General features: G+C 39.7%; 1 protein-coding gene across 1 annotated transcript in view; it reads left to right on the plus strand.

Moving 5' to 3' along the window:
• The window catches only part of LOC133622945 (solute carrier family 2, facilitated glucose transporter member 11-like), a 19,111-nt gene extending 12,737 nt beyond the window's left edge, over positions 1 to 6,374 (plus strand). Inside the window, exon 12 of the mRNA XM_061985804.1 lies at positions 5,971 to 6,374. Coding sequence (XP_061841788.1) covers positions 5,971 to 6,165 — 195 coding nt within the window. The 3' untranslated portion in view covers positions 6,166 to 6,374. The remainder of the gene's footprint in view (positions 1 to 5,970) is intronic.
• Positions 6,375 to 9,919: the final 3,545 nt, after the last annotated feature.

Consider the following 9,919-nt stretch of genomic DNA (forward strand, 5'->3'; position numbering starts at 1 on the left):
AATGTAATTCATATGGCCCCATTTTATCTGACACATGAAACGTGACGATTTGGGGGGGGGGTGTACTATCCACTTTTGCCGCCAAATGGCAGTCGAGTGTTGAATATCTTAAAATGTGATAAGTGGCAATTGTAACTTTGACCACAGCGTCAGTTGCTATGTAGAGTGGCACTTTCCATCATGTTCAGCAGACTGCTTTGCAAAATTATTAACGCCGCTCTTCCTCTCATGTTAAATCCACCCAGGAGTGGGGCCATATGAATCCCCTCCCTACTGTACGTCCACATTTCTCAACCAATTTAAACCTTTGTGAAGTCCAAATACTCCCTGCTAATATTAGTCAATTGCTAGCATGCTAACATTACCATATTAGCATGCTAACGCTACAGCATACAAGCTTTTTGAACTTTTTTTGCAGGTACAGTGGAACCTCACTTTATTTAACTGGAGAGGGGCAAGCGGTAGAAATTGTTCGTGAACAGGGTTCATAAATAAAACAGTTTGTACCAGAGGTGTGGACTTGAGTCACATGACTTGGACTCGAGTCAGACTCGAGTCATGAATTTGATGACTTTAGATTCGACTTGACAAAATGTAAAGAGACTTTCAACTCGACTTAGACTTTAACATCAATGACTTGTGACTTCACTTGGACTTGAGCCTTTTGACTTGACGTGACTTGCTACTTTCCCCAAAACCCAAAGATTAAAAAGTTATTCAGGAGTGCTCCGTATCTTTCATTTTGTACGTCTCTGTCTATCTATCAGCGTGTGTGCTCTCAGTACAACAGCCAATCAAATTAGATCCACGTTGTTTTCATCCCACAGCATTCATCCAAACAAATTGCAGGACAACCACTTACAAGAGCTGTCAAACAACGCACCAGTAAGGAAAAATTATGCCAAAGTTGGTTTCGTTCGGGTGTAAAAACTACGACTTGGTCAACAAAAAACGAATTGCAGTATGCTAAACATGCAGTTCGAATATTACAGACGGAGACACAACAACTTCCAACTTCGTTTGACATTTGAAGATGCACAAAGAAGGGTAAGTTTTGAATGTAAGCTAACGTTTATTGGCTAAGTAATGTGACTTTTATTTGCTGTGTAGTTAAATCAGTGAGGCTGTAAACTCACTGCTAACGTTATAACCATAGAAGTCTTCTAAGGGTACGCAGCATCGAGCGCTACTGCCTACTGGCGCTGACGAGACGCGGGGCCGCCATCTTGGAGTGGTGATCCGCTCCACTCTGTGCAATTCATTTGGCAGGAGCAATGAACTGTCAGCGCATTTAATTCATCTTACCTCACTGAATACCACTGATTTTCACGCGTTTTTTTGTCATACGTGTAGCTATGATAAAGGACACATGTTTTGGCGTGTTTTATTATTCATAGTTTGCTTAACAGTAATAGAATATTCTTATATGCTATACATGACCAGACGTCCGAGATCAAAACTGGGAATATAATCCCAAAGAATGGGGAACATTAGAGATCTGGGGAACATTAGATATCTATATGTCTTAGGGACCTATAGACTGTATCTCTGTTGCTGCAGCAGCAGAGAGTTCATTCTGTCTTGACACTTTGTATTGATATTTTGTATTACATTCTTCCCTTAAATGATAATGTTTACAGTGGTGGTTTTATATGTATTTTTTATGTATGTCGCTTTGGTTAAATGCGTCTGCCAAATACTTAAACATAAACATATATAAACACCTGAAAGTCTTTATATCAGCTAAAACCACCAATCTGTTTCACTAGTTTCAGAATAAAACCAAATTCTGTCTTACTCAACAATGTAAGTATTTGAATATTGTTACTTGAAGACTTATTCCTGGTTACAATTATACTGTTAAGAAAGTATTGTCTTATATTTTGCCTAAAATGAGAATGCATCATAATCAGTGGCGGCTGGTGAATTTTGTTTTAGGTGGGGCTGAAAGTTTGTAAACCAAACCCCTATAGGGGCGTCATCCTACCCCAGAAGATTTCTTTGTGATTTTCACATACAAATATTGAAGATCTTTGCTCTTTCTCAACTCGATGGTAATATTATTTTCACAAAATACAACCAATAGTACGTTAATGTTAAATCTTGTGAAAGGTAATCCCCCGATTCCTATTTTCAACAGTCCACTCAGGAGCAGGAAAACGCTGAATACCAGCCCGGAATCTTTGTTTTCTACCTGTCAACTGTCAGTTTAGGCTGCTCGCCGGCTCCTCATCACCACTTCAAGATGGCGGCCAAATTGCTCGCGTCACAGCAGCCAATTCTGCGTCTACATATAAGATGTCTCTGGTTATAACGTCATTGCAAACACGGCAATCTGTTGCGTCCACTGCAGTTTGCTACCTTATTCATACTTTTTGTCAAGTGATTTTTTTAAGCAGGGTTGCATGAGGTACCAACACATAACGTTACGTTAGTCAATGTGTCACACACAGTAACGTAACGTTAGACGATGGTCAGTAGCACCACGTATTTTAGCCACCTACAAAAAGACAAACATAGTCAAATAAAGGTCAGTTAAAATGTATACTATATTAAGAATATGTGTACATATTGCATAGGGCCCTGACATCTAAAAAGTACAACTCTGTTCATTGTTATATTCATGTATTTGTTATGTTGTTCATGTGTACGCACACATAAACACACATACAGTATGAGATGAGATCAATGAGATAAGGTAAGAACAGGATAGAAACTGCTGTGGAACTAGTTACAATGCAATATGCCATGGAAATACAATGTTAACACTTTTGTGCAAATAAGTACAGTTACACTTGTTTTTTCAAATGTGTTTATTCTGTAAAGGAATGAGTTAAATGTTTAAAATGACTGGTTAATAGTGCTATTATGAAGTGCAATGTCAGCACTATTTTTTTCCCCTGCAATTTCAAATGCACTTGTTTTAATAAATAAATACAGCGTTTTAAAAGCATACACAATCTGTGTAAATATATTAGTCTTTGGTTAAAAGGACTTGAAAGGACTCGAAACTCAAAATGCAGGACTTGGGACTTGACTTGAGACTTTCCAGTCTTGACTTTGGACTTGACTCGGCACTTGCCTGTCTTGACTCGGGACTTGACTCGAGACTTGAGGGCAAAGACTTGAGACTTACTTGTGACTTGCAAAACAATGACTTGGTCCCACCTCTGGTTTGTACTGTATATTGAAGCAAATGTATTCTTAAGAAACAATGTAAACAGGAATATTGGGTCCAGCCCTCAACAAAAGTCCTTATTTTAGTTAAGGTTTGTACACTTTGAACACAAAATAAAGTGCTCTCTGGTACTGTTTTTCAAACTAACATAACAAGGAAGTGATGGATCAACTTTGTATTTAATAACAAAGTCTACAAACCTACTCAGTGGCCTAGTGGTTAGAGTGTCTGTCCTGACATCGGTAGGTTGTGAGTTCAAACCCTGGCCGAGTCATACCAAAGACTATAAAAATGGTACCTATTACCTCCCTGCTTGGCACTCAGCATCAAGGGTTGGAATTGGGGGTTAAATCACCAAAAATGATTCCCGGGCACGGCACCGCTGCTGCTCATTTTTCTCCTCACCTCCCAGGGGTTGAACAAGCGGATGGGTCAAATGCAGAGGACAAATTTCACCACATGTGTGTGTGACAATCTTTGGAACTTTAACTTAAGTCAAAACAACAACTTGCTGAACTGCGCACACACACATTGTCACTAGCCCTGTGGTGCACTCACAGTTTCAAATCACATCACTCCTTAACGTTAACAGCCAGGTGGCTACAATAATTAGGAGTAAAAAAGTAAAATCCACTTTGCCTTGTTGGTTAATCTTCTTTGTGGGCAGCGGAAAGGAGGACGAGATAATGTCGACAACGCTGTGGATACTTCCTGACTATCTGAAACCACACATTACTTGTCCATTGCTTTCTTTGGACTAATATTGAGCTAGCGACACTAGAAGAATGTTGTAAATGGTCTTAAAAAACACTTAAAAAGTACACAAAGTAGCACCTTAGCTAACAGCAGCACTTTATTGACTGAATAAGCGGTGAGGACCGGAGATCGATTAGCCCGCTCACAATGGATGTGCTGCCGGGCACAAAATGGCTCCTCTGCATTGATTGATTGATTGATTGAAACTTTTATTAGTAGATTGCACAGTTCAGTACATATTCCATAAATTGACCACTAAATGGTAACATCCGAATAAGTTTTCCAACTTGTTTAAAGGCCTACTGAAACCCACTACTACCGACCACGCAGCCTGATAGTTTATACATCAATGATGAAATCTTAACATTGCAACACATGCCAATATGGCCGGGTTAGTTTACTAAAGTGCAATTTTAAATTTCGCGCAACATATCCTGCTGAAAACATCTCTGTATGATGACGTCAACGCGTGACGTCGCGGATTGTAGAGGACATTTTGAGACAGCATGGTGACCAGCTATTAAGTCGTCTGTTTCATCGCAAAATTCCACAGTATTCTGGACATCTGTGTTGTTGAATCTTTTGCAATTTGTTCAATGAACAATGGAGACAGCAAAGAAGAAAGCTGTAGGAGGGAAGCGGTGTATAATTGCGGCCGACTTCAGCATCACAAACACGGCCGGTGTTTCATTGTTTACATTCCCGAAAGATGACTGTCAATCTTTACCATTGGCCTGTGGAGAACTGGGACAACAGAGACTCTTACCAGGAGGACTTTGAGTTGGATACGCCGACACGGTACCGTGAGTACGCTTCCAAACATTTGATCGCTTGCCCGTACGTGCGTGCCACTATGTGCATGTCACGTACGTAACTTTGGGGACTTTGGGGAAATATATGTGCTGTATGAACTTTGGGGAGGTGAACGGTACTTTGGGCTGTGGGATTGAGTGTGTTGTGCAGGTGTTTGAGTTGTATTAGCGGGTTATATGGACGGTAGGGGGGAGGTGTTTGTTATGCAGGATTAATTTGTGGCATATCAAATATAAGCCAGGTTGTGTTGTGGCTAATAGAGTATATATATGTCTTGTGTTTATTTACTGTTTTAGTCATTCCCAGCTGAATATCAGGTCCCACCCGCCTCTCACAGCATCTTCCCTATCTGAATCGCTCCCACAGCCCTCTAGTCCTTCACTCTCACTTTCCTCATCTACGAATCTTTCATCCTCGCTCAAACTTAATGGGGAAATCGTCGCTTTCTCGGTCCAAATCGCTCTCGCTGCTGGTGGCCATGATTGTAAACAATGTGCAGATGTGAGGAGCTCCACAACCTGTGACGTCACGCGCATATCATCTGCTACTTCCGGTACAGGCAGGGCTTTTTTATCAGCGACCAAAAGTTGCGAACTTAATCGTCGATGTTCTCTACTAAATCCTTTCAGCAAAAATATGGCAATATCGCGAAATGATCAAGTATAACACATAGAATGGACCTGCTATCCCCGTTTGAATAAGAAAATCGCATTTCAGTAGGCCTTTAAGTCGGGGTCCACGTAATCAATTCATGCAGGCAGTCAATGGGTGGATGAAACGTTAGTACAAGACATGATTTGTACACCTTAGCATATTTTCATTTGGCCTGCGGTACGTAAAACGAAAAGGGGTTTGTAAATCGAGTTTCCACTGAATATAATATACGGTGTGGTACTTGATATATGCTAACTGTTGGCATGCGAACATTAGCATGTTATCTTGCAAATATTTCATGCTAGCTTTTGTAGCTCATTTTGCAGGTATACTGTACATCTATAGTCATATTTTGTTACTTGACTGATCTGGCTAGCGTGCTAACTTTTAGCATTTCCGTTCACATTGCAGTTCACATGCACATTCTATTGAAAATGCTTACACAATATTTTTTGGTGTTATTTTTTTGTATAAAGAAGCTAACAACTGATGAAAGCGCAACATAAAACCAACACGCAACAATTTGTGTCAGCGGAAAAAAGAAAGAGTGTTGTGCTTTGTTTCCACAGATCCATCTGCAGCAGTACTGCTTCCTGGTGTTTATGGGAATATGCACTATGGTGGCGATTTACATCTTCTTTTTTATCCCTGAGACTAAGAACAAAACCTTCCTGGAAATCCAGAATGAGTTTAAGTCCAGAAACAAAAAGAAGGGCAGCAGCACTGATGACTCTGGAATGACACTGTTTGCATCTTCAGGATAAAATCTCAAGATTGTAGTTTTCCATCCATCCATCTCCTTCCGCTTATTTTATTTTATTATTTTTGTTTTCCCTTTTCCTGCTTTGTTTAAATGCTTAAAGATAGCTCCACATTCATGCACTGTATGACGTTGTGACATTTCAAGTTTTTGTCATTGTTGTAATCTTTTGTCAATTTTACTGAATGGTCACTAAACTTTTCATGGTCAAAAGCTCTGTGAATTGTTCTAGGTGGTAGTAGAGCCCTATTTTTGAGTGAAACAAAAACTAAAAAAACGTGTTATTTGAGGATTGAAATTAAATGGAGAGAATGACTGAGCCAGAACCTGCAGAAAAACTGGAGAAAGAATGATTTTTTCCTCAAGATGCCTGAGGAAATGTTGAAAGAACATGAGTTTAAAACACAGGCTATGATGTCTATGGAAGAGCATGAAAGTCTGGAAATGGAGATTCTTTTATAGTTCTTATTTGCCTGTTTTCTACCCCTTGTCCCTCTCAGGGTGCGTTGAAGTAATCATGGACCAGGGTGACAAAAACATGCAATTAAGTAATCAAAATAATCGTTTTATATGCCTTTATTGACACTGTCTATGCGGGAGAATGTGTTCCTGTCACCGCCTGCTGCCACCTTGTGGTTTGTATGTTCAGTTTTCCTTTGTTGGTGCAGCAGACCTGGCTCTTACTTTTTGTCTTCCTCATAGAGTGCCTGTGTTTCCCTGTGGGCGGAGTTGTGAGCGTACTTGCCAACCCTCCCGATTTTCCCGGGAGAGTCCCGAATTTCAGTGCCCCTCCCGAAAATATCCCGGGGCAACCATTCTCTCGATTTCCACCCGGACAACAATATTGGGGGCGTGCCTTAAAGGCATTGCCTTTAGCGTCCTCTACAACCTGTCGTCATGTCCGCCTTTACTCCAGACAAACAGCGTGCCGGCCCAGTCACATAATATATGCGGCTTTAACACACATAAGTGAATGCAAGGCATGCTTGATCAATAGCCATACAGGTCACACTGAGGGTGGCCGTATAAACAACTTTAACACTGTTACAAATATGCGCCACACTGTGAACACACACCAAACAAGAATGACAAACACATTTCGGGAGAACATCCGCACCGTGACACAACATAAACACAACATACCCAAAACCCCTTGCAGCACTAACTCTTCCGGGACGCTACAATATACACCCCCGCTACCACCATTTTTGCTACTTACCTTCTTGGCTATTTCCAGTGCCATCCAGCTTGGTGTACTGTGGTAGTTTGCACGTCTTGCAACTCCGACCCAAGTTTAGTTATTTTTCTATATTAGCTTTTGTCCTTTTTTCACGGTGCTCATTTTGTGTTCTCTTTTTCGCAACGTCGCTTTTTGTTATCTCCTCGTTGTTGTGAGTACTTTTTCTTTATGTAAAGAACTGTTTTACTCACAATCCATCTGCATCCTTGGGTTCCTCTGTTCTGCATTTAATTGAACTGTGACAGCTCCAGTTCTGTAGATGACGTCACATGCGTCATATTGGAAAGGGGGTGTTCCAAGTACAGTTAGTTATCTACTGACTACTCAAAAATAACTGATATTATGGGAAATGACAGCCAGATTAATTTAAGGAGCAAAAATGTTTTTAAAAAATTACAACTTAAATGTGACATTAATTTATTATAATTGGAAATAAATAGATACATGTGTTTTATGTGTCATTAATTGATTTTATGCAAAATGACATTTAAATCTGTAATCATTTAATTAATTATTAAATTCATGTGTAATTTAATTGTTGATTTAACTATTTCATGATTCAATTAATGACACGTTTACTTTTTCATTTTGTCTCATTTGACCAGTGGGGGCCATACGTTTCCCACCTAGGCCTTCAGTGATGTCCGACTTCAATGATTACCTCTCAAAATACCATCATTTATGTCACCACATGACTACCGCTGGAGAAATACTATACAGAAACACATTTACGCACAACTGGACATTGTACAAAATGGGTTATTTTCTGGCGCATTTAGACACTTCACCCCTTGCTCCTGATGGCTGCTGGTTAGCGCCTTGCATGACAGCTCCTGCCATCAGTGTGTGAATGTGTGTGTGAATGGGTGAATGTGGAAATACTGTCAAAGCGCTTTGAGTACCTTGAAGGTAGAAAAGCGCTATACAAGTATAACCCATTTATTATTATTTATTTATTTAAAAATCAATAAACCCACATCAGCAATTAAAACATATCTTATGTGGTACTGTCAAAATTAAAATGGCAAAAAACATTTTAAATGTGAAAAAATAATGAAATAAAATATCTGAACTTACATTTCATCGACGACTGAGCTAGTTTCCAGGGTTGGCCGAGAGGGGCTCACAAGATGTAGTTTCTCTTTAAATATCCTTCTTGAAAATGGCCTTGCAAATATATGTGTTGTCTTGTCTAATCATAAAAGATGCAGACGAGGCGTGTTGGCTGAGTTCTTAAAGTTTACTCCATAGCGTGCTCATCAAAAACATTGCGCTGCCGGCATGTCTACATTAAACCTAAACGGGGCTACTGCGCATGCTCTTCACTACTGTGGCATGCTGGGTAATGCAGTTCTTATGTTACCTGGCTCATAACATCACTAGCTGCATTAGGCCATCGAGAAGGCCTCACTGACAACACCGTGTGATCGGATTGGCTATTGCAACTGTCTATCACTATGTCCCGTTCACTTACAGTGCAAGGACGCCCGCATTGCTGAATCTGAAGGCCTGTGGCAGATTTCGTACAGCATGGCAACATAAGCTAGCTGAATTTTGATTGGATATAAACTAAAAACAACTGCGCTGGAAGGAGCTTAATACAACATGAAGAGAATATGAATACTTTTAGATATTTAGAGAAAGTAAATTAAAAATTACTTTTATTTTAAATTATGATCATGATTTCTGGTTATGTTAGGCCAGCAGAGAAGGCCTTGTTGGCCCTGACGGCAGACCATGACCCATTTTATCTATCAATTTAGCCGTCAAAGTCAGTGGGCGGACTTTAACATCTGATTGGTTAGGCGGCACTTGGGACAAAGTTAAATAAAGTATTTAAATAATTACTTATGTGTCATTAATTAATTAAATCATTGAAAAAAAATTTAAATCATGAAACAATATAATCAATAATAAAATATATCGTAAAATAATTAATTAAATAATGATTTAATTAGTCAGTAATAAACTAAATGATAGAATAATTTAATTTAATTGTACATTAATTAAATTAGCGTCAAAATAATTATTCAATTACGTCATACTTGCCAACCCTCCCGAATTTTCCGGCAGACTCCCGAAATTCAGCGCCTCTCCCGAAAACCTCCCGGGACAAATTTTCTCCCGAAAATCTCCCGAAATTCAGGCACACAACATAAACAGCGTACCTGCCCAATCACGTTATAACGGTAGAATGATCGAGGGCGAGTTCTTGGTTTCTTATGTGGGTTTATTGTTAAGCAGTTTCATTAACGTCCTCCCAGCGCGGTAACAACACACAACAACAGCAGTCACGTTTTTGTCTACTGTAAAGCAGTTCGTCTGCCATAAACAGCAATGTTGTGACACTCTTAAACAGGACAATACTGCCATCTAGTGCATTTGATGAAAGCACTTTTTGCGTGCCACACAGCAATGCATCATCAGAGAGGGCAGGGCGTTCAGCATGGTTAGAAAAATAGTGACAAATAGAACAAAAATGGACAATTCAACCCTTAACTCAACAATGAGTAGATGA

The sequence above is a fragment of the Nerophis lumbriciformis genome, linkage group LG12, assembly GCF_033978685.3.
Source record: "Nerophis lumbriciformis linkage group LG12, RoL_Nlum_v2.1, whole genome shotgun sequence".
NCBI classification, from domain to species: Eukaryota; Metazoa; Chordata; class Actinopteri; order Syngnathiformes; family Syngnathidae; genus Nerophis; species Nerophis lumbriciformis.